The sequence below is a fragment of the Delphinapterus leucas genome, chromosome 1 (genome assembly GCF_059928025.1).
Source record: "Delphinapterus leucas isolate spDelLeu-1000000601 "Yukka" chromosome 1, BTC_Dleu_Yukka2, whole genome shotgun sequence".
NCBI classification, from domain to species: Eukaryota; Metazoa; Chordata; class Mammalia; order Artiodactyla; family Monodontidae; genus Delphinapterus; species Delphinapterus leucas.
Genome location: NC_143129.1, coordinates 173250415 through 173274949, shown reverse-complemented (window position 1 = coordinate 173274949; position 24535 = coordinate 173250415). Strand labels below are relative to the sequence as shown.

Below are 24535 nucleotides of genomic sequence, written 5' to 3'. Positions count from 1 at the left end.
GAAGCGCATCAGATGCCACCATTGATGAAAGCTTCTCTTCCCCACTGGCTCAAATGATAATGCCAGACAAATTGGATACTGAGAGAGGTGGATCTGGGGTATTCAGAGAGCTTGGGGGGGAAGAAAACTGGCCTAGGATAGAATGAGATAGCTGTATGTTGTATCAGTTAAGTGCACAAGAGGGAGGGAGGGAGGGAGGATAGAAATGGAGAATAAAGAGGAAGAAACAGGTTTAAAACTAAGGGCATTAGCAATAGTGGGTCTTTATAAGATACCTACTCCTGTGTTGAACAAATTAGTCTTGAAATTTAGCAGCTTAAAAGAACAAACGTTTATGACCTCACAGTTTCTGTGGGTCAGAAATCCAGGCATAGCTTACCTGAGTCCCTGGCTCAGGGTCTGTCACAGGGCTGTACTCAGGGTGTCAGCCTGGGCTGCAGACATGTCTATGCTCAGCTGGGGAGTGTCTCTTTCTAAGCTCACTCACTGACTGTTGACCGGGGATGTGAGTTTCTTGCCACATGGGCCTCTCTGTAGGGTACCTCTCAACATGGCAGCTTGCATCCCATAGAGGAAAGACACTGAGGGAGTCCACACATGGGCAAGATGGAAGTCACAGTAACCTAGCCTCACAAGTGGTGTCCCATTACTTTTGCCATATTCTTTTCCTTAGAAGCAAGTCATTAGGTTCAGCTCAAGGGCATGAAAACCTGGAGGCATACTGGGAACCCCAGGCTGCCTACTCAGGTCCCTACTGCTGTCAGGGAAGAGGCATTCTGAAGAGATTTTAGGCCAACTAATAAAAGCAAGAAAGGATGAATAAATGAGACCAAAGAGAATTAAGCATTCAACTTACATTTTAATCTCATTTGTTTATTATTTTTAAAATAGAGACAAAATGAGTTTATCTTATGTTCATGGAAGTTACTTATTCCAATAAAAACTTAATAAGGATTATTAAATTGTGTTTAATCTATGTTTACTTTTGGAGATGACCAAAATTCATAGGAACCTTTTTTTTAAGTTAACTTAGCTCTCTGATCAGGAACCAAGCTAGAACAAACTCAAGAAATACAAAGTCTAACTCATTTATAAAATCCTGTTTATTTGGAAGGAGAGAAGGAGATAAAGTCCCTCTAAACAACAATTTTAAACATATAATTACTGTCAGAATATATAATAACTGTCTAGGTGAACTTTGCCAGTGTACATGTTCAAGAGATCCTTTTGTGTTGTGTATGTGGCTGTGTGTGCATGTGTGTGTCTAGAAAACCTTTTTGCTCTCTAAAGACTCTCATGAGAAAATATTTTTTATAGTATCGACACTAAAAAACATCAGAGGTAAGTTGTAGTTTTGCCAAGTAGAAATATAAAGATTATACATAAGACTATACTCATGAAATTAAGTTTCAATTACCAGATTTTTCATTATTGCTGAAATAGAGATATTAATTCTGCCTTCCAGTTGGCATTCCTCCCATTTGTGTGAGAGATGCTCTGTCAGACCGAAGAAAGGAATGCTAATGTTGTTTATTTTACCCCTGGAGTTGTTGATATTTTAATGCTCTAGGTTTTGAAAAGTCATGAAGGGAGTTGGGTTTTAGGCATATGGTGCTGAGACCCCTGGAGGATAAGGCACATCTAACAGACACTGTGGCTCTGGATTGAGACAGAGTTCAAGATTAGTGCACTGGTTTTCAGGGTTGTCTTCATAAAGGTGATAGTTAAAGCTATATGTGTGAGAGCTTTTCAAAAGGAGAGTATATAAAGTGAGAAAAAATAAAGAGTTGAAACCAATCTTAGGTACTGCTTTTGCTTATGGATTTGGAAGAAGAGCCAGTGAGGAAGGCAGAAAAAGAGTAGTCAGAAAGGTGAGTTCTTACCCAAAATGCTTCAGTGTCAAGAAGTCAGAGGAGAATTGTGCTGCAGAGGTGATAGTACCGTCAAATGCCATAGAAAGGTCAAGTAGGTGGGGATCAAACTGTTGAGGGCCCACTTGCCAAATCCAAGGAGCATGGAGTTCTTGTGGCTGGCTAATCTGTCTTTCTGGGCACTTGTGTTCTACAGACCATAATGGGATGTCTTGTGGGTGAAGAAGGACAGTCAGCATTCCAGAGAATCCTGGATAAAGTAAGAAGTGAGAGCCTGGATGTTCAGACTGTCGTGTCCCTGTTGAGGCTGTTCCAAGATTCTAATCCTGCGGTAAAAACAACACTGTTAGACAGACAGCCAGAGGCTGTAGAAGCAGTGCAGCCAAAAGGTACGAGAAACCTTATCCACCTGAGTGACTGAATTTTATTCTGGGAAGATGCTGTAAAGCTTGCTCCAGTGATACATTTCTTCAATGGCTTAGTTATTGTTAAAGTGATTTTCACATAAATTCTACCTGTAGTTCCAGAGACTGCATGTTAATATATACAAACTGAATTTGAGTCTTCATTTCTACCCCCTAGTTAACTAATCTGACACCTTGGAGTTGGAGAATACCATCAGTGTTCTCCTGCCCTTCAGAAAGCCACACATCCAAATCAGTGTTTTGAGTGCCCACGGTGAACTGGTTTGCTGATAGCACTTAAAGGCTGAAGTTTCTCTCGTTTGGGTTAGATACAAAGCAGTGGCCTTGCCAACCAGAGGTTAACCTCTGGCTGGCTTTACAGCTTTGTGTTTCGACAGATACATGAAACATTTTTCCTTTCATAGAGTTTAAACAGAATAATAAAGCATTTTCCTCTCCAAAAAGAGATTCTGCATTCGGGTGCTCAGAATTGGCTGAGAATCACTTTACTATTCTGTTAGATCTCTCTTGACAAACCATGCTGTCATTTTCTTCAAATTGACGAGCTTCTCTTGTTCGTCTCTAGCTCTTTCTCCCCCAGGGAGCACAGAGGAGGGAAAGACCTTGTCTGTTCTGTTACTAGAACACAAAGAGGACCTGATCCGGTGTGTAACACAGCTGAGACCTATTTTGGAGTTCCTGGAAACGGGCGAGGAGGAATTCCTGACTGGCTCTGAGAAAAGGGTAACTGTCGAGTATCTCTTCCTCCTTTCTGCAGCACTTTGTTTTAAACCTCTTTTGTGACACCGAGCACTTTTTACCTTGCAGTATTTCTTCACATACTACATAGTAAGCACCTTGAAGCTCAGGTTCCTGCTTTATACCTCCGTGTATCCCCTGCACCAGCTTGCTGAGTGCCTTGCATACTATAGTCAGACATTACATCTTTAGATGCATGGATGGATGGATATTCCTGCTCTGACTCCGTGGGATTTTGATATAAAACATTTGCCCCAAGAGTTAAAGCGTTTAGGCACATTTCTAATTGTTATGACACTTTTTACAGAAATGATACACTGTTCATCTTTAGAAAATTGGGAAAACAAGCAGAAAGAAAAAAGTCCAAATCTTCCACCATCTCACCACCCAGAGATGATCACTACTAACATTTTGGAACATGTGCTCCCACTTTTTCTCATTTGAATCATCCTGGGATGGGATTATCATATAGCTTTGTAACTTTATTTTTTAATTGAATATATTGTGAATATATTTCCATACCTACATAAGGATTTTGGTAGCTGCATTGTATTGTCTAATGGATATACCATAATTCATTAATTATTTTGGGGCATTTGTTTCTTAGTTTTTGCTATTCAATATTTTGCTATTATAAATAATGTTACAGGGGAACATTTTACACACAAATTGTTGCATACTTCTCAGATTATTTTCTCAGGATAATTTCTAAGAAGTGAGATTTTGGAATAGAGAGTAAAATTTTTCAAGTGTTTGATATATATTGCCAAATTGCCCTTCAGGAAGGTTGTACCAATTTACACTCCCACCAGCCAGCTGCTAAAATCCTCATAAAACTGCTGGCATGACTTCTCAAATCAACTAGATAACTGTATTTGTTGGTGTTATTGATTTCAACTTTGTGCTAAAAATATTTTTATATCTGGAAGGAAGGAATAGGGACAGAGAACTTTTGTGGTATCAAACTGTGGGAAGTGGCTTAAATGTTCAGGAGAGAAAATGTGTAGAAACCACTGGTGTGATGGCTGCGTACTGGATTGATAGTGAGGACTGGATCCTAGATTTTCTTCTTCTCGATCTTATATTGCTCTTTTTTTCATATAAAATGGGAAAACCTTTAATCTCAAAATTGTATTTTGCAAATTATGTTTTTAAAAGTTTAACTCCTTTGCACTTCTTGAGAAAGATAATATATGAACAGAATAAGATTAAACCCCTGTTTTCTCCTTAGACTTCAGATTAAGTTTAATTTCAGGCACTCAGTTTAAGTAAGTTGCTTATAGCTCTAGAAATATCTCATTCCTCGTTTAGCGATTTCATTCAGTTACTCATTCAAACTTTTTCCTTATTAGCTAGATTGAATGTGTCCTTTGAACTGTTTCATTATCTTGATAAAATAGCATTTATAGGTAGAGCCCAAGCTCAGCCCCATTCCCTGCAGCCAGGCAGACCATGCTGTCATTTTCTTCTGTCACTTTCAGTTTACTTGACAGAAAGGGCTGAAGCAGAAGAACTTAAATTAGTTGTAAATCACAAAAACACTTCTTAGGATTGGGGTTCCACCAGAGCTTCATTAGGCTACTCTTTCTCATGAAAATTGAAGCAAAATAATAAAGCAGGAGTGTAGAGGTGAATGTTGATCGCATAGGCACAGGGTTTTTACACCATGTGGAACATGCTCTCAGGCCTTTTGGAACTTTTTCTCTCTTATGGAATGATGCTAATCATAGGTACCATGGCCCTTCTGTAAACATACCTTGGGTTCTGGGGGTAAATAGGCATTTTTTCACTTCAGGATTGGAAACAGATACAAGAATAGTAATTGCTATAGCTGCCATTTATTTATTTATTTATTGTTTACTGTGTGCCAAGTAACGTACTGAGGACCTTTAAAGCATTACTAAATTCTACCCCCGCAGCAACTTTATGAAGTTATGGTTAATACCCTAACTTTAAAGATGAAGAAACAGAAGCTAAGAATGGTAAGCAGCGTACCCAGAGGCACAGCTGCTTGGGGCCAGCATTGGAACCCAGACTTCTAAACAAAGCACATCTCTTACCCACTGTGCATCCTGCTTCCTAATGATATCAATAACCACTATCATTTATTAACAATCACATATGTCCTAGGAGTTTTGCTCGGCTCTACAAATGGCAACTTCATTTTAGAGAATTGTCATACTGACAGTGCAAGAGTTGGTATTGTTATCTTCTTTTGCAGATGAGAAGAATAAGGTTTAAAGACTTAAATAACTTGCCCAAGGTCACACAGGCCATACATTTTAGAACTGGATTTCAAACTAGGCCTGTCCGGCTTTAAAGTTCATACCCACTCTTTACAGTATCTGGCTGCCTCGTTTTGTATCAGGTTATTGTTTACGAGCTAAGAGATAGCACAAAAATCAGTATGATTTTTAGATACAAGCCCTTAAGTTTTAAATTTTAGCTCATTTAGTAGAAATCTAATATATATTAGACCTTAAACAAAGAGAAAGACTATGTTCTGTATGGACAAGGTATGTGACAACTTAATTTATAATATACACATGCCTTTCATATATGTAATATAGATATTTCTTTTACATATATAAAACCAATTTGGCTTTATAGCTAAATTTATTATTTTAAAACAGAAGTAATTTGATAATAGCGTCCTCTGGCATGCTACCGTGACCATCTGCTTGACTCTTGCTCCGGAGAGCTGGCATCTTCCCAAAGGAAAGTTCAAAATTCAGTTACTGTAGATTACATGTATTGAAATAATCCCCTGCATTATCCACAAGAGCTGAGTTGTACATATTTAATTGCAGTCCATTAAGGCTAGTTCTATTGTGATTGGAAAATATCTTTAAAATAACTGTCAGGTGTTTGATTTTTCAACCTTTTGCTGGAGGCCTGTGCCCTCTTGACTCAGAAAACCCTCTAGCATACCAGGGAAGAACAAGTGGGTAGAACTGTGGGATGATAACTGGAGCTGGTGCATGTGGCCACTGGGGAGGAGAGGGCTAGATAATGAGGAATCTGCTAGAAAAATTATCCTGAAGTGCACTTTAAATCTATTATTTTGGAGGCCACAGACAAATGTATGAAGTATCTGGGTATTCAAATTGCAATGCAAATAAAGTAAAAGGAAGTAAAGTAATAGAATTGCTCTGAACTTGCAGCCTCTGCCACTGTCATGTACTTGACTGAACAGAGATGAAAAACACTGTAACTGTATTTATTAATTGCCAGTCAGTTTTGCAATCTTAGTGTCTGAACAAACTCAATCTAAAGCTTAGATGTAAGCTGCTTGCTCTATCATATAGGCCTAGCGTAAGAATATTTTCACAAAATGCAAACTGTCAGAGGCAAAGAATATGCACAGACCCGCAATTGAGAAAGAAAGATTTTCATGGAGCTGTTTGTTTGGAGAATGTTTTGGATTTTTATTGAAACAGAATAAGGAAGAGACTATGACAAAACTAGCGCTAGAGACAAGCAGAAGAGGACCTGGAGTCGGGGCGGTTTGTAATGCTGTCTTGCTGGTCTTTCCAGTCGTGTGTCAAATGCACTTAGAATTTCCAGTAACTGGTGTCGGGTTGATTGCTTGCCACTGCAGGTGATTCTGAATTGCTGTGAGGGTGGAACACCCAAGGAGACAATAGAAAATTTGTTGCACAGAATGACTGAAGAGAAGACCCTGAGCGCTGAGAGTTTGGTAAAACTCCTTCAGGCTGTGAAGATGACATTCCCAAACTTGGGCCTTCTGCTGGAGAATTTGCAGAAATTAGCTGCTTTGCCAAGCACCACAGGTATTAGTTAATTATTGACTCTCTGAACTGGAACCACTCCTACAGAAGATTATAGCTTAAAACACCCTTTTGGCTCCTTGCTGGCGGGGGAGATAAGACAATGTTAAGAAAAGCCATTGTGAAAGAGAAACTAGCTGTCACAAATCAGTGATTCTCGATATCTCTGGAGTTAGGATCGGAAATCTAAGAATTTCTTCTCCGTTAAGCTCCCCCGTGATGTTCCCGTGGTTCAGGGTCTAAAAGTGTGGCTTTCCTGGGGCTGTCACGTGCCACCTGTGAACGCCTGTGGAGCAGATGGACTCACAGCGCTCACACGTGTGAGCAGCAGGAACTCAGGTCCTGACGTCCCCACTCCCACCGGAGTGCTGTTCGGTCCCAGCAGTGCCCAGAATTAACCACCCCTCGTGTCCAGCCAGTTTGGGACTATCCCTTTGAAAAACAACCCAACTCTAGCCAATCATCCCCCGTCCCAGAACGTTTGAGAATGAAATGGTTTTCAGAAGAAGGCTATTTGGGAAATGAGAGAACTTTCTAACTAGCTTGTAAGAATAATATATACTTCTACAAACTTGAACAGTTTAAAAAATAAAGAAGAAAACCTCAAATCCCACCACGTGATAATTTCAGCATTAAACACATTGACATATTTTATCTATCACATTATTTTTACAATGTTGAGATACTCTACCATATTTTACCATTTCCCCCACTTATCAATATAACATAAACATTCTCCTCCACATTTCAGAACACTTCCTAGAATTCTATTTTTTTAAGGCTGTGTAGTTTCTATCATAAGTATACTTATGCTGTCTTACTCATGCCCATGTCTAGGGGCACATGTAGCATAATGGTTAAGACTATCAAGATTACTGGGATTTACATCCTGACTTCTTTGGTAGCTCTGTGACCCTGAGTAAGTGACTTAACCCTTCTGAACCTCATTGTCTCCCCTGTGAGATGGTGGTAAGAATGGTACCTTCCACCTTCATTTTTGTGGCTACTTTGAGATAATATATGTAAACATGGAGCACAGTGCTCAGCACATAATATAATACGCACTCAGTAAATATTAGTTGTTATCATCATCACCACAAGCTTCTCAGTGGCAAATATCTTTGTACACAGGTTTTTTTTTTGCCTTCAGATCATTTCTTAAGGCTAGATTCCCAGAAGTGGAGTTACTGGGCCAGAGAGGAAAATAAATTTTTAAATATCTACAAAGCTAATGGGAATGCCTGATAGTTTTGATTTTTCTTTACTTTCAAATAAATATAACCTTTCTTAAAAGAGTAACTAACAGATTGGCTGAGAGGGCATATAAACAGAAGAACAATGGGTCAGCTTTGCTACCGCCGTCCTGACTTATGCCTGCCTGTACTTTGGATCGCTGCATGGATCCTTTACCTCAGGCCTGGTAGATAACATCCCTTGAATCTCTGCATCTGCACCTCTTACAAGTGCAGCCTTCTAATTACCCCCTGGTTGAGCACTCACTAGCTTCTACCACTGGGCGCTAACTTTCAAAGTATTGGTGGTTTGGTGACCCTGCAACACTGAGTGATTAAGTGTAGACCAGAGGAGACGTGAGCATACGTGTGTGAGGCCCCAAGCCACGAGCTGCACTTATGCTCCAGAAGAGACAGAGCTGCTGTGCTGATCTGTTCTTCTGTCCGCATTTGTAACTCCCCTCATGTCGTGTAGAAGAGGCCTTAAGGAGGTTTTGTTGTTGTTGTTTTGCTAATATCCTTACAGTCCAAGCAAGCCCTGATGATTATGGGATTGAACTATTGAGGCGGTATCACGAAAACCTCTCAGAGATTTTCACAGACAACCAGATGTTACAAAAAATGATCCCACATGTGAAGAGTTTAGCCCCTGGAGAAAGAGAGGTAAGAGAGAGAGGGAGGAAGGGTGGGCAAAATTGAGAAAGAAGGAAAAAAGATTAACATATATATATTTTTAATGTATTTCTATTTTATATAAACATACACACATGCAGCCATGTTGAGAAATGCTAAGGGGTCAGCAGAGAAGGAGATAGTAGGTGATTCAATTTCTAAGAGTGACAAGTAGGATAGTTGTAATTTCTGCAGTGATAAGGAAAAGCATTCAAAAGGAGGAATGAAGAACCTTCTCGTGTATAAACATCTCTCAGGTTGAAAGAAGTGAAGGATGTTGAAAAACTCCTCCCCAGAAATACGTTCACTACGACCCAGTGCTCAGACTTGCAGCTCTGCAGCTGGGCCAGTGGCTAGAAAGTCCCTTATGTGTATGTTTGTGCCGCATCTTGAAGGTCATGGAGAAGCTTGTGAAACGTGACTCTGGTTCAGGTGGTTTCAGTTCTCTGATGTCAGCAGTTCTAGAAGAGCAGACTCTCTCTGCAGCAGCCATTTGGCAACTGCTGCTGGTGGCTCAGGAGACAAAGGCCTGCCCATTGAACCTGCTCACGGAGGAAATACGAAGGGAGCCTGGCGCAGACGCTTACTTCCGGGCAGGTAGGTTGCCTGGCCTCTGTGCTGGCTTTGCCCCCACCAGAGATTATGGTCAGTCTTTGCAGGAAACAGCTCTCTTACGGTAGTCTTCCACATCCTGACCAGTAGAAGTAAGGACTGGCAATTTTGTTCAAGGACATGGGAGTTTGTAAACCTTTCAAAGTAAAATGTGCAGCAATTCTTCTAAGCTTATATTAATTATACTCTGATTACAGTGATGTTTGCCATCTTCTTCACTCCCACCTCCAGGTGGGAGATAGATGAAGTATATTCTCATTATGAAGAACTGAGTTGAGAAAAGATGAAAGGGAAAAATGGTGCTCATAGTTTTACTAATGAGTTTTCAATCCCTCTTTGTTCAGTGATGACCCCAGAAAGTGCTGCCTTCGAAACCATCCTGAGGCATCACAGGTTGATCCTAGAGGCCATCCAGCAAAGGGCTGAACTCAAGTGCTTGGCCTCAGAGGAAGAGCGCCTGACAGAGACTGTGAAAGAGGTGTGGTGGGGATAACAACACAGTGTTTGGGGGAGTTTTACAGCATTGATGCCCGGGACTGTCTTCACTCCTAAGGGAGGAACCAGCTCCTTGGAGCACCTGCTGTGGGCAGGCCCAGGCTAAGCAACACTTGTCATGCTTTTGCTCTTATAATCTTCCCAACTCTGGGTGACAGGTGATGCCACCCACATTTTACAGATAAGGGAGCTCGTGCTCTGAGGGGTCAGTGATGTTTCTAGGATGTACCAGCTAGTCATAGAAGCAGCCAGGACTGGAACTCAGGTTCAAGTGACTCAAACCCAGATTTATTCCATTTGTTTAAACCTAGGAAAACTCAAAGGGAACCATGATGCTGGTCTCTCACATGTTGTAAGAAGCAACTTTTTTCAGAGGAAGAAAAGTAAAATTGGTCCTATTACATGCTCTATTCTGGCTTCTAGAAAGAGCCAAAATAAACATAGAAAGAACAAAGCTTTTGCCCATATGGGATAACAAATAGTGCCAACTCATTTTCTGTAAGGCTTCTCACAGTGTGGCCAGCATCCCAGAAAAACCAGGTGGGGATTGCAGGGGGAATTCACGGATGTTCATCCCAGGATCATGTGCATCTTGAGTGGGAGAGAATCATAAAGGAGCTTAAAGGTAAATTACAGATTCACCTGTCGTGCTTTTTGATCCAAGTAGCCATGGAAGGTGTGTAGAAAGGCTGTCCTAACTCTGTCTACACAGGTGACAGCCCCACCTTGGTCTGACTCTCAGATGGGCAGAAGATGGCACACCTTTCTGTGGGGCTTCAGAGGAGAGATTCATCTGCTAGACTCTCTCCAGCATGCCTCGCACTTCAGAGATGGGGCTTCTGCCGTTGATCAGTTTTAGCCTCACTAATTAGTCTCAAGCCTGCCTCCAGGGACATCAGGTTTATTTAGATAGACTTGAAAAGAGCAGAAATAAAATATCTTCCAAAATGAAAATTCTATTTGGCCATCTGTGGATGGTTTAGCTTTATTTTCTCAGTGTACTGACTCTTTTCTGCTGATAGCGCTAACATTCTGAGAGGATGGCTTTGAAATAATATTCTTGGCCTCTTTAAAGCCCCAATTTGAACCTTCTTTAAAAACCTGAGTTTTGGGCTTCCCTGGTGGCACAGTGGTTGAGAATCTGCCTGCTAATGCAGGGGACACGGGTTCGAGCCCTGGTCTGGGAGGATCCCACATGCCACGGAGCAACTAGGCCCGTGAGCCACAACTACTGAGCCTGCGCATCTGGAGCCTGTGCTCCAACAGAGGCCGCGATAGTGAGAGGCCCGCGCACCGCGATGAAGAGTGGCCCCTGCTTGCCACAACTAGAGAAAGCCCTCGCACAGAAACGAAGACCCGACACAGCAAAAATTAATTAATTAATTAATAAACTAAAAAAAAAAAAAAGAAAAGAAAAATCTGTTTTTAAAAAAAAAAACCTGCGTTTCGGGCTTCCCTGGTTGCGCAGTGGTTGAGAGTCCGCCTGCCGATGCAGGGGACACGGGTTCGTGCCCCGGTCCAGGAAGATCCCACATGCCGCAGAGCGGCTGGGCCCGTGAGCCATGGCCGCTGAGCCTGTGCGTCCAGAGCCTGTGCTCCGCAAGGGGAGAGGCCACAGCAGTGAGAGGCCCGCGTACCGCAAAAAAAAAACAAAAAAAAACAACCTGAGTTTCTTTATGAAAGAAAATGATGTTTAAAAGGGTACACCTAAGTATCTAAAAACGTGAAGCCACTGATCGTGCAGAATTACTTCCCAACATTGAAACAGTTACATATTACGAAAAATTATCTTGATCATCAAGACAGAAATGCCAACAACCAAGTCCTATTCCAAGCATATAATACTAAGCTCTAGAAAAGTTCTTTGGGAGACTCCTGGTTTCTGAGAAGATACTTCTCACAGAAAATCCTCAATGCTTCCTTGCTTGCACCTTTATATTTGCACATTTGTCTTCATATGTGCCTCCTTGTTAAAATTTTGTTAATTTCCCCATTCTTGGAGAAAAAGGGCTCTCCACTATATTTATGGCACGAAATGTATACTTGTTACAGATGGAGCAATGCCTCCCTGGAACTAGCTTTGTTTTCTACGTTGAAAACCATGGAGAAAATCTGCTGATATTAACCGCAAACCTTTGTCTCATGGTATTCATTTAGATTCTGAGCATTTCCTCTGAGACAGCCAGCCCTGAAGCTTCCCTGAGAGCATTGCTGAGCAGAGCCATGGAAAAAACCATCTCGGCCATTGAAATATGTCAGCTCCTGTGCAGCATCCACAGATCTTTCCCAGGCCTGCAGCCTGTCATGCAGGAGTTGGCGTATGCCGGTAAGAAACAGGGTGGGTGGGGTCCTGTTAGGCCCCCAGGTTGTTTCCTTATTGGAGAGAAGAGGCAGCAGTTCATTTAGGAGTTCACCCATCGCTGCTTTATTTTATATGCTCTCAAATACTTAGAAAAGTCATAGACATAGATGTAAAATGATGCTATCTGTGTTTATCAGAGAGTAAAGATGACAGTCCCAAGTAGTCTCCATTCTCCCCTAAGAAGGAAAGTTAGAAAGCAAAGTAGAAACATAGGAAATTCCCAGAGCCATCAGATCTCTCTCCTGTGCAGGTTTCCTTACTGAAGAAAAGGGAGAGAAGGAAAGGTGGATGGTGAGTAATAAATTTCACCTTGAAGCCAAGGACAAAGCAGATGAAAAGGCAGCTGAGCCAACTGAAGAAAACTGCCAGCCTGGGAAACAGAACGGTCAAGGAGAGACTGGTTCCTTGCCAGAACAACAAGAGAAAGATACTGCTGCCTCCCCAGACTCTGCCAAGAAGAGCTTCGTCTGTAAGGCCTGCGACAAGAGCTTCCATTTCTACTGCCGCCTCAAGGTGCACATGAAGCGCTGTCGGGTGGCCAAGAGCAAACAGGTGCAGTGTAAGGAGTGTAACGAGACCAAGGACTCTAAGAAAGAGCTGGAGAAACATCAGCTGGAGGCCCATGGTACAGGTGGAGAGCCTGACGTCCCCAAGAAGAAGAAGAAGAGGCTTCCAGTGACGTGTGACCTCTGTGGAAGAGAATTTGCTCATGCCTCAGGTACATTCAAGAAGGCGAAGTAATAGAGGATGATAATTCAGATATTGTAGTTTGGATTCCAGGCCTTGCCTCCAGCATGCAGTAAGGGCTGTGGAAAGGCTTAGAAAATAGAGCAGAGGCAGGGTAATGTTTTGAGAAGAGCATGAGCTTTGGAATCAGCTCCCTGAGCTTTAATTTCCCCCTGTTAAATAGGCACCCTGATACCACCTACTTTTTTGAATTGCTATGAAGATTTAAGATAATGTAGCTGAACACCTAGTACAGTGCCTTCAATAGAGTTAGCACTCAGTAAATTGTGGCTGTTATTATTCATAATAATAATAATAACTATTAATAATAATAGTCAGCTATTTCACACCTGACTCTTAGGTTTCCATGTATCACTTGTTTCTTGACAGTAAACAAGAGTCCTAGAAACCAGGGGATGTAGAATTTGAATTGTTTTCCCTTGCCCCAAACCTAATGAAACAGAAAAGTGAGTTTTGTTTCACTCTTGCTGGGTGACTGGGTCCTATTTAAGAGAGAGAGAGAGGAGATAGACAAGATAAACCCAGAACACTTGATGCCTGACCCAGCCAGGAAGGGACCAAGGTGGCTCGGAGCGCTGGGTGGCGGGCTGATGAGCAGCATGGCCTGGCGTCCTGTGGCTCACGCTGTGCTTCCTCTCGAGGCCTGGCCTGAGACAGTGTTCGGGTGTATCCTCCTGCTGAATTCATAACATTGATCACTAGCATCTCTGGCCCCTGGTATGGCTTCCCTAGGCATGCAGTACCACAAACTGACGGAGCATTTTGACGAGAAGCCGTTCTCCTGTGAGGAGTGTGGGGCAAAGTTTGCGGCCAATTCTACCCTGAAGAACCACCTTCGCCTTCACACTGGGGACCGTCCGTTCATGTGCAAGCACTGCCTCATGACCTTCACCCAGGCCTCTGCCCTGGCCTACCACACCAAGAAGAAGCACTCAGAAGGTAAGGCTTGGAGAATTTCTTCACTTTTCCTACAAATTTTAACACTGTGAGCTGCCTAAAAACCCATTTGGGATTAGGCATGATATATATCTCAAAGAGATCAAAAACAGAAACAGACGTGGACTCTCTAGGTGCACAGTTGCTGGGAAATACATATGTGCAAAGACATGTAAAATGCTTTTGGTGAGAGTTTCTGAAGAGAAGCTGGTTAACATAATATTATGACTTTCTAGTTATAGAATTTACATAAAGCCAGGAATTCTTTGGGCTTTGAGGTGGAGTTCAAGCATAAGAAAACCCTTGGTTGAGCATCTGCTGTGGATCGGGCAATGGCAGACACTAAGTGACTTACCTGGAATACCTGGGATCACAGAGCTGACGGTCCAGCGTGTCTCTAGTATAGAGACAGTTACCGTGCAGGGTCAGGGTCATCCATCAGAGGTGTGATATGGAATAATACCATTACAGGGAGATACGGAAGAATGAAGTAGGGGTTTCTAGTCCAGTTGGAGTGGGGGGCGGTGTGTTGTCAGGGAAGGCTTCTCGGAGGATTCTGTACATCATTTGGAGCATTTATGTGTGAGTACAAATGCCACCATCATCTCGCCTGGATTGTTGTTGTAGCCTCCTAACTAGTCTCCTCCTCTCACCCTTTCTCTGGACAGTGTTCTCAGTACACAGGCCCAAGTGATCCTTCTAAAGCTAAACCACGTTAGGTCACTTCTCTGCTCAAAACCCTGCAAAAGGTTTTCACCACATTCAGTGTAAAATCTGAAGGGTAGCCTACCAGGCCCCGCATGATCAAGTCCCCGATACCTCTCCAACCTTATCTCTTACCGCTCTCCCCCTCACTTGCCCTGTTCTACCCGTTGCAGCTTCCTTGCAAGGCCTCTGACCTGCAGGCCTCTGACCTCTGACCTCTGCTTGGAATGCTTTCCCTTCAGACACCTCGAGGCTTCACTTCCTCACCGCCTTCAAGTCTTTACACAAATCTCACGTTCTCCTTTAGGCCTTTCCTGACCACCCTGTGTAAAGTCTCAGTGCCCCAGCCCCAGTTCCCCTGCATTCTTTTTCTCCCTCTCACTTATCATAGGATCCATCATCTACGTATTAATTTATTTTGTTTATAGTTAGTCTCCCCCTGTTAGAATACAAGCTCCATGAGGGTAAAGCTCTTAGTCTTTTTTTTTCCTTCCCTCTGATGTATCTGTGGAACTTAGAATAGTACTTAGCAATAGGAGGTCCTCAATAAACAGTTACTGAGTGAATGAATTTCCTGAGCATTATTCCAGGCACTAGGGATAGTGTAACTATACACAAGCCCACGGAGCTAACATTCCAGTGGGTAAAACAGACCATATATATAAGTGTAATATAAATTCAGATAGTAGTCACTGCATGAGGAAAAATAAAGCAGAATAAGCAGCAGGGGTGGGGATTGGGAACTATTTATTAATATTTGTATCATCAGAGAGAGCAGAGGAGATTTGAATAGGAACCTGAACACAATGAAAGACAGAACCAATGGAAGATCTAGGAGAAGAACATCATGAGTGCAGAGCACCCCCTCTCCAAGTGGGAACGAATGAGACTTACCTGTTTGAGGGACCGAAGAAAAGTAGAAGGGGCTAAAGCACAGTAAGTGAGGGAAAAGTGTTGAGAGCTAAGGTCAGAGAGGTCACCAAAGGGCAGAACTTGGGACTTCCCTGGTGGCGCAGTGGTTAAGAATCCGCCTGCCAATGCAGGGGACATGGCTTCGAGCCCTGGTCCAGGAAGATCCCACATGCCGCGGGGCAACTAAACCCGTGCGCCACAACTACTGAGCTTGCGCTCTAGAGCCCGCAAGTCACAACTACTGAGCCCACGTGCCACAACTACTGAAGCCCACGTGCCTAGAGCCCATGCTCTGCAACAAGAGAAGTCATCTGCAACAAGAGATGCCACCGCAATGAGAAGCCCGTGCACCACAATGAAGAGTAGCCCCTGCTCGCCGCAACTAGAGGAAGCCCGCACTCAGCAACAAAGACCCAAAAATAAATAAAAATAAATAAATTTATTTTAAAAAAAAGAAACCAAAAGGCCAGATCTTATAGGATCTTCTAAGCCAAGGTAAGGACTTTGGTTTTTATGTGAGGTGTGTTCGTTGCTATTGCTGCTGTAAAAAATTACCAGGAGCAGTGGCTTAAAACATCGCAAATGTATTGTCTCATCACTTTGGAGGTTAAAAATCCAGAATGGGTCTTACGAAGCTGTGTTGGAGGAGTTGTAAAAAAATGTTCAAGTTTGGGGATATGTTGTTGAAAGTGGAAGTGACAGGACTGATAATAGATTAGATGTGGGATATGAGGGAAAGAGAGGAATTAAGGGTGGCTTTGGGGGTTTTGGCATGAGCAGCCAGGTAAATGATGCTGCCATTTACTGAAACGGGAGAAACTGGAGTGTGTGTGTATTTATAGGTGGGTGGGTTGCGGGGGTGGTGGCAGTGGACTCAGGAACTCTGTTTTGGCATGGTGGTAAATTTGAGCTACTCGGACCTCCAGCTGGACAACTAGGCTGATAGGCAGTGGATATAAGTCTGAAGTTCTAGGGACAGCTGGGAGATATGAGGAGTAAATGTGGGAGCTAGAGAGAATGTGGGAGCTAGCAATGTACAGGTAGAATGTACGGCTCTGAGATAAGATCATCTAGAAAGTGGAGACAGAGAAGAAGGCCAAAGGCTGAGTCCTGGGCTTCTCAATAATTTCAACTCTTGATTCAAGAAACCCTATTTTTCTTTTTTTTTTTTTCCCTGCTGTACTGCTACTTTATTTATTTATTTATTTTTTACATCTTAATTAGAGTATAATTGCTTTACAATATTGTGTTAGTTTCTGCTGTATAACAACGCGAATCAGCTCTACGTATACATATATCCCCATATCCCCTCCCTCTTGCGTCTCTCTCCCTCCCACCCTCCCTTTCCCACCCCTCTAGCTAGTCAGAGAGCACCGAGCTGATCTCCCTATGCTATGTGGCTGCTTCCCATTAGCTAGCTATTTTACATCTGGTAGTGTATATATGTCCATTGCCACTCTCTCACTTCGTCCCAGCTTCCCCTCCCAGCCCCCTGGTGTCCTCAAGTCCATTCTCTACGTCTGTGTCTTTATTCCTGTCCTGCCCCTAGGTTCATCAGAACCATTTTTTTTTTAGATTCCATATATATGTGTTACCATATGGTATTTGTTTTCTCCTTCTGACTTACTTCACTCTGTGTGACAGACTCTAGGTCCATCCACCTCACTACAAATAACTCAGTTTTGTTTCTTTTTATGGCTCAGTAATATTCCATTGTATATATGTGCCACATCTTCTTTATCCATTCGTCTGTTGATGGACACTTAGGTTGCTTCTATGTCCTGGCTATTGTAAATAGTGCTGCAGTGAACACTGTGGGACATGACTCTTTTTGAACTATGGTTTTCTCAGGGTATATGCCCAATAGTGGGATTGCTGGGTCATATGGTAGTTCTGTTTTCAGTTTTTGAAGGAACCTCCATACCGTTCTCCATAGTGGCTGTATCAATTTACATTCCCACCAACAGTGCAAGAGGGTTTCCTTTTCTCCACAACCTCTCCAGCATTTTTTGTTTGTAGATGTTTTGATGATGGCCATTCTGACTGGTGTGAGGTGATACCTCGTTGCGGTTTTGATTTGCATTTCTTTGATGATTAGTGATGTTGAGCATCCTTGCATGTGCTCGTTGGCAATCTGTATATCTTCTTTGGAGAAATGTCTATTTAGGTCTTCTACCAGTTTTTGGAGTGGGTTGTTTGTTTTTTTGATACTGAGCTGCATGAGCTGCTTGTGTATTTGGGAGATTAATCCTTTGTCAGTTGCTTCGTTTGCAAATATTTTCTCCCATTCTGAGGGTTGTCTTTTCGTCTTGTTTGTGGTTTCCTTTGCTGTGCAAAAGCTTTTAAGTTTCATTAGGTCCCATTTGTTTATTTGTGTTTTTATTTCCATTACGCTAGAAGGTGGGTCAAAAAGGATCTTGCTGTGATTTATGTCATAGAGTGTTCGGCCTATGTTTTCCTCTAAGAGTTTCATAGTGTCTGGCCTTACATTTAGGTCTTTAATCCATTTTGAGTTTATTTTTGTATATGGTATTAGGGGGTGTTCTAATTTCATTCTTTAACATGTTGCTGTACAGTTTTCCCAGCACCACTTACTGAAGAGGCTGTCTTTTCTCCTTTGTATATTCTTGCCTCCTTTATCAAAGATAAGGTGACCATATGTGCGTGGGTTTATCTCTGGGCTTTCTGTCCTGTTCCATTGATCTATTTTTTCCATTGATCTACTGTTTCTGTGCCAGTACCATACTGTCTTGATTACTGTAGCTTTGTAGTATAATCTGAAGTCAGGGAGCCTGATTCCTCCAGCTCCGTTTTTCGTTCTCAGGGTTGCTTTGGCTATTCGGGGTCTTCTGTGTTTCCATACAAATTGTGAAATTTTTTGTTCTAGTTCTGTGAAAAATGCCATTGGTAGTTTGATAGGGATTGCACTGAATCTGTAGATTGCTTTGGGTAGTATAGTCATTTTCACAATGTTGATTCTTCTATCCAAGAACATGGTATATCTCTCCATCTGTTTGTATCATCTTTGATTTCTTTCATCAGTGTCTCATAGTTTTCTGAATACAGATCTTTTGTCTCCTTAGGTAGGTTTATTCCTAGGTATTTTATTCTCTTTGTTGCAATGGTAAATGGGAGTGTTTCCTTAATTTCTCTTTCAGATTTTTCGTTGTTAGTGTATAGGAATGCAAGAGAATTCTGTGCGTTAATTTTGTATCCTTTACCAAGTTCATTGATTAGCTCTAGTAGTTTTCTGGTAGCATCTTCAGGATTCTCTATGTATCGTATCATGTCATCTGCAAACAGTGACAGTTTTACTTCTTTTCCAATTTGGATTCCTTATTTCTTTTTCTTCTCTGATTGCCATGGCTAAAACTTTCAAAACTATGTTGAATAATAGTGGTGAGAGTGGGCACCCTTGTCTTGTTCTGATCTTAGAGGAAATGGTAAGAAACCCTTTTTTTCTTAACAAAATCTTGTTCCAAAGTGTAACATATAAAAAATGAAAATGAGGTGGATTGCCCTAGTTGAAGTCACCCCTAGGATCTGGGCTGTCTGGACCCTCACCTTGTTGATTTTCCCATTTCTCTATTAGCCCATAAGGGAGACTGAAGGTACATTTGGTCTAGCATTTTTTTACAAATGCCGATTTTCCAGACTTGCTCTTTACCGGTATTTTCTAATGCTCTCTGGCAGTCTGGTCATTGTATTTTCATTAGTGCATGAGGAAATAGAGAAGCCAAGAGAATCTTTATAGCAAGTCGCTGGCAGAAAGCTGTCATTCTTTTCTGAGTCCACGTCTGTCATCTTTATGTGCAGTTGCATTTCTGCCCTGTATGTTTTTCAAGGGATCCAGGCTCACGTCTTTCTGGGCTCAAGGATATATCTGTTTCCTGGGAATGGAATGAGCTCTTACGTACTTGTAGTGGCCAGATTAACAGATGGCTAGTCTTGTGTGATGAGAACTCTGTCCTTATCCCTCAGGGTAGGGAGACACTGATACCCTCCCTGTGTGATCAACTGTGTTTGTGAGGTACCATCTGATAGGATGGCTCAGACCTCTCACCCAGTGTATTACAAATTGCCTCGTGTTTTACTGTCATCTCCCAGATTATATTTCCCTGTTGTGTGCCTTAGAATGTGATTTTGTTTTTATGAATGCCCTAAATGTTTAGTGCTGCCTCTAATAAACTCACGTATATTTCCAGGAAAAATGTATGCGTGCCAGTACTGCGATGCTGTGTTTGCCCAGTCCATTGAGCTGTCCCGCCACGTGAGGACCCACACTGGGGACAAGCCATATGTCTGCAGAGATTGTGGCAAGGGCTTCCGGCAAGCCAATGGCCTCTCCATCCACCTGCACACCTTTCACAGTATGTACTGAGATTGTGGATATTAGGCACTCAGCACCAGGCCTGGCGCTGGGAAGGCACGCAGCAGTCATAACAGAAGTCATTACTCCACTAGAGCTGGGCCCCGTTCAGTGCCTTCCCCTCTCCTATTCTCCTGCAAAAGCCAGAGTCCCTCATTCCTATTTCAAGAAGAATCCCATTTTAACGTGTCATTGTGTGATTCTCTGTCCAGGCTGTTTCCTTGTCTTCCGTTTTAGCCCACCTGGCTCTTTTTGGCTGACAGAGGCCCATTATGTTTGAAGGAAAGAGTCTTTATAACAGACAGGCTCGCAGAGCACCGGAATATTTCCGTTTGTCCGCTGAGCTTCGTTTTCCTACTCCCACTCTCATCTTATGGTCATAACCTGCCTTTCCCCATAGGGGCAGCCCGGACGCTTTCTGAGTTAATGCGTACCACTGTGAGTGGCCCCTAGTCATGTTCCCTTAAAAGCCTTCTGCCCAGCATTCTCTTCCAAATGCCTTGTATTTACCCAGTTAGTAGGGTCTGCCCCCATCTTTGTCCCCTTCTACTAGAACGGATACAGACAAAAACACACTTCCATTCAGCACACACAGGGGAGGAAGAGGAGATTTTGTGACTCCTCATCACATCCTCAGGAAATCGCCAAGGAGGCATCCGCTGGTCACGTCACATCATCTTCAGCTGCTCTCGTTGTAGCAGTCATGTGGTCAGCACAGCCCAGCAGCGAGCTTAAGAGCTTGGGCTCTGACATCACACGGGCCTGGGCTTGAATCTTGAGTACTCTGCCACTTACTTCTTTTAGGCCTTAGACAAACTTCTTTACCTTTTTAAGCCTCTTATGCGCCTTCTGTAAGGTAGAGAAAATAGTAACACTACCACATTGGGCTGTTGTGAGAATAAAAGAGATATCACACATAAAGCATGAAGCTCCATGCCTGCCACATAGAAAATGCTCAATAAATGCTAGAGAGTATTGGTGACAAGAGCAGCCTTCTCCAGTGCCATCTGTCACCATAAGAGCCTGCCTTTTTTTTTCATGCCATGCACCTTGCATACCCTTCTTCCCTTTTCCCCTCCCTACCTTTGTTCCCCACACACCAGTTTCTAACTGTTGGCAAATACAGTATCTCACAAACATGTGCTTTCTGCCAACACATTCAAGTCTGTTGTCAGCCAGCCAACAAGGCACTTCGCCAGAGCTTGTGTGTGCCCAGCATGTGGCTGGGCACTGGGCAATACAGGAAAACATAAAGTGCTGCCCCCCACTCCCCCCGAGGAGTTTACAAGGTTGTCCAGCAAATCCAGTTGCAGTAGACTTCCAGGTGAGTGGGATTTGGCTTGGATCCAGTGCCACAACTTTGAAGTCCTCTCAATCTCTTTAAATGACATTCCGCTTTAGTCTCCTTTTCCCAGTAGCATCACATGAAGTCAGGAAAGGGGAAGACATTATCAATTTTCAGAATAGAGAAGATCCGAAAAACTTTGCCATGACTTGGAGCGGATCACCCAAAGCAGGCCCAGCATCCAGGCCCCTCTCTCATTGACTGTTCCTTGCCTGTTGCATAGGATCACATCATTGCTTACGGAGAATTCCTTCCAAGTGTCTTAAAAGATAGTGTGAAACTGAGATCTCAAGAGCTCACGTCCGCAGGGATACTAGTTAATGATGCCGAGTGCTGCTGCGTGTCAGAATCCCTGAATTAGCCTGGATCAGCACACACATAAGATTGGCTGATGGGCTGGGCCTTTCTGTGGGCAAAGGATTTTATTATTCAAACGTTTTACTTTCTGTTACCTTCAGAAAAAGACTGAACTTTCCTGCCACAGGGATGGCAAATGTATTCTTCATCAGTGCTAGTTCTTATTTTTGAGGTCCCACTGAGGAGTTGCCTTGTCCAATTCAGCATGCAGCTCAGAGCATGACCTTGGGAGTGAAAGCTGGGATTGTTACCCAGCTCAGCAATATCATACTTGTGCCATTGGGCACTCTCTAAACCTTGATTTTCCTAATCTATAAAATAGGACTGGTAGTAGAACCTACACATAGGTTATTGGAAGTTTTAAGTGATTTAATATATGTAGGCACTTAAAACACGCATGTCACTTAATAAACATTACTTATGAAAATGTTTTTGTTGTTGAATCTAAAGTGGGGATCAAGGAAGCATTCATCCTCTGCATTGTACTACTGACAAAAAAGGAAATAGTGATGCTTTGGGTAGTATGTGGGAAATCTCTACAGAGAATTAGAAAACCCCAAAACACCCACTGCAGGCAGGGGAAGAGCAAAGGTGATACTCCCTGGAAAGTAGTAAGATGGAATTTAACTTGTAAGATGTAAGATGAGGAATTGAGGTAAACTCATGCTCAGAGGTGGTTAATCCAGAAGCCTCAGAGGAACCCCACCTCCCAGGATGAAAGTAGGAGGTAGTTAGGTGATGGATGCAGTGATTTCTGGTCCTTCGAGTCTGTCACCCTGCATGACCTCTAAACAGTCTGGCTTCTGGAGCTGCACACAGAAAACCACTTGTCACTGATTGTTGCCTGTGGTGTCTCCCTCCCTCCCCTCATGGAACCAGACATAGAAGATCCATATGACTGCAAGAAATGCAGGATGAGCTTCCCCACTCTGCAGGATCACCGAAAGCACATCCACGAGGTGCACTCCAAGGAGTACCACCCCTGCCCCACGTGTGGGAAGATCTTCAGCGCCCCTTCGATGCTGGAGCGGCACATGGTGACCCACGTCGGAGGGAAGCCCTTCAGCTGTGGGATCTGCAACAAGGCCTACCAGGTGAGCTCAGCTTCTGCGGGCACCTTTCCCGGGCCCTCATCCACTCTCCCTTTGGTCTCCCTTGGCCCCCGTGTTTGTGGCTTGCAGAACACCTCTTGTCTCCAGGATATGACCATTTGGCCGGTTCTCATGAAGAATGCAGCCGATAGGTTATTCAGATCCTCTGTGGTGACCTGGTCAGAGTGGGGTCAGTGGGGGAGCTTTAATTGGAGCCAAGAGTTCTTGCACTTCTTCTCTTAGATTTCAGCCTTGTCCTGAACTGAATCCTGCATTTTCCCTGGATATTTACATTCTTTAGAACCTATTGATCCCATGTGTTGAGGGATGTGAGAATGACACTGGGGTGTGTAACACTACCTGGAATTATCTTGTTTAGCACAATTATTGGTGTTTTGTGGAGGATTTTTTAACTCCTGGGGAAGAGCTCTGCTTTTTTACCTTAGAGTTTGCTATGTAATTGAAGGGAAACCCCATACAGATCTGAAAAGAAACCACTTCTTTGAGAAACTCTAAGACCACAGAGAAAAGAATGGCCCTCGCTGGCATCTATAGCATTTGGGTACAGAGAGAGAAACCCAGCAGCTAATTTCAGCTCAACAGAAATTGAGAGCTAACTTTGTTCCAAGCCTTGTGCTGTGACGTTAGGGTTACAGAGCTGGGTAAAACCTGGGCTTGGTCTCTAGGAAACCATGGAATTGTACAGAGAGTGTCGCAGCGCTGCTCTGGAACCCGGGAAGAAGGGGGCACTGGCTTACGGAGTAGGGATAGCACCTGCCCCTCTCCAGCAGGTTTCCCTGCTGCGCCCTGGGCCTCTGACAGGCAGCAAGACAGCTCGGTGGTGAAGCACAGATTCTCCATTCAGAAGGCCAGGGTGTGAATCCTGGTCCTCCTGTTTACTGATCATGTGACCTTGGGCAAGTCACTTCACCCCTCTGTGCCTCAGCTTCCACGTCACTGGAAAGAGCCTAACACCTCCCTCCTAAGCTTGTGAGGAATGGGTTTCTGAAGGCCCCGGCCCTGCCCTGTGGTGACCTCAGTGAATACACAGGTGCCTTGTTCCCATGAGCACCAGCGTCCCCTCGCATGTCAGCACTCACTGTGGTGAGTAAGAGTGTGACTCCAGGTCCATAAGCTTCCCTGGGAGCGCTTTTCTCTCATGAGGCTTTGTGAACTCTCCAGCTTGCTAGAACATCCAAGACCTAACATTTGCCACATTCCTTTTAGCAATTGTCTGGTTTGTGGTACCACAATCGGACCCACCACCCTGACGTGTTTGCTGCTCAGAACCATCGATCTTCCAAGTTCTCGTCACTCCAGTGCAGCTCCTGTGACAAAACCTTTCCCAACACCATTGAACATAAGAAGCACATCAAAGCAGAGCACGCAGGTGAATTGGGGTGCCCTGGACTGGGAGTGGGGGCTGAGGAGTGGAAGGGGCTTGGTGACGTAGCATCCTGGGTTCCAGCCCTAAATCCCTACTTCTAGTGCTAGAGTGTGGTGTGCTGCAGTGACACCCTCTTCCTCCCCAGCACACCGGCAGGTGCCACGTCAGTCCATCAGTAACACTAGCTTGAGTAGCAGTAGTTCTTGCAACTGGAGACCTAGAGCAGTGTGACTCCTGCCAGCCTCGGTGGTGACTGGTCGTGGCACATGGGAAGGGTGGCACACAGGCCAGGGTGGGAATCCTAACTCTAGCTGTGTGACCTTGGCAAGTGACTTCTCTTTCTGAACCTGTTTCCTTTTCTTCAGAAAGTCAATTATTCATACCTGTGTTACAGATAAACTGGGGGATGATCACAACAGCTCGCAGTTATGAAGTGTCTCCTGAGTGTGCGGCACTGTGCTCAGTGCCCACGCGTGTTTTCTCCTTTA

The 24535-nt window shown here is 43.5% G+C and overlaps 1 protein-coding gene across 8 annotated transcripts in view; it reads left to right on the top strand.

The window, feature by feature from the left end:
* Positions 1-24535, top strand: part of ZBTB40 (zinc finger and BTB domain containing 40) — an 83887-nt gene that overhangs the window by 48761 nt on the left and 10591 nt on the right. For 6 of the 8 annotated variants that reach the window (XM_022551911.2, XM_089899391.1, XM_022551909.2 and 3 more), the window contains 12 exons: positions 2068-2260; positions 2862-3019; positions 6636-6828; positions 8584-8720; positions 9125-9326; positions 9686-9819; positions 11994-12162; positions 12449-12916; positions 13678-13884; positions 19704-19868; positions 22449-22663; positions 23888-24050. In XM_022551911.2, the coding sequence (XP_022407619.2) occupies positions 2068-2260; positions 2862-3019; positions 6636-6828; positions 8584-8720; positions 9125-9326; positions 9686-9819; positions 11994-12162; positions 12449-12916; positions 13678-13884; positions 19704-19868; positions 22449-22663; positions 23888-24050 (2404 nt within the window). The remainder of the gene's footprint in view (positions 1-2067; positions 2261-2861; positions 3020-6635; positions 6829-8583; positions 8721-9124; positions 9327-9685; positions 9820-11993; positions 12163-12448; positions 12917-13677; positions 13885-19703; positions 19869-22448; positions 22664-23887; positions 24051-24535) is intronic. The other 2 variants (XM_089899409.1, XM_089899406.1) reach the window with 2 other exon arrangements.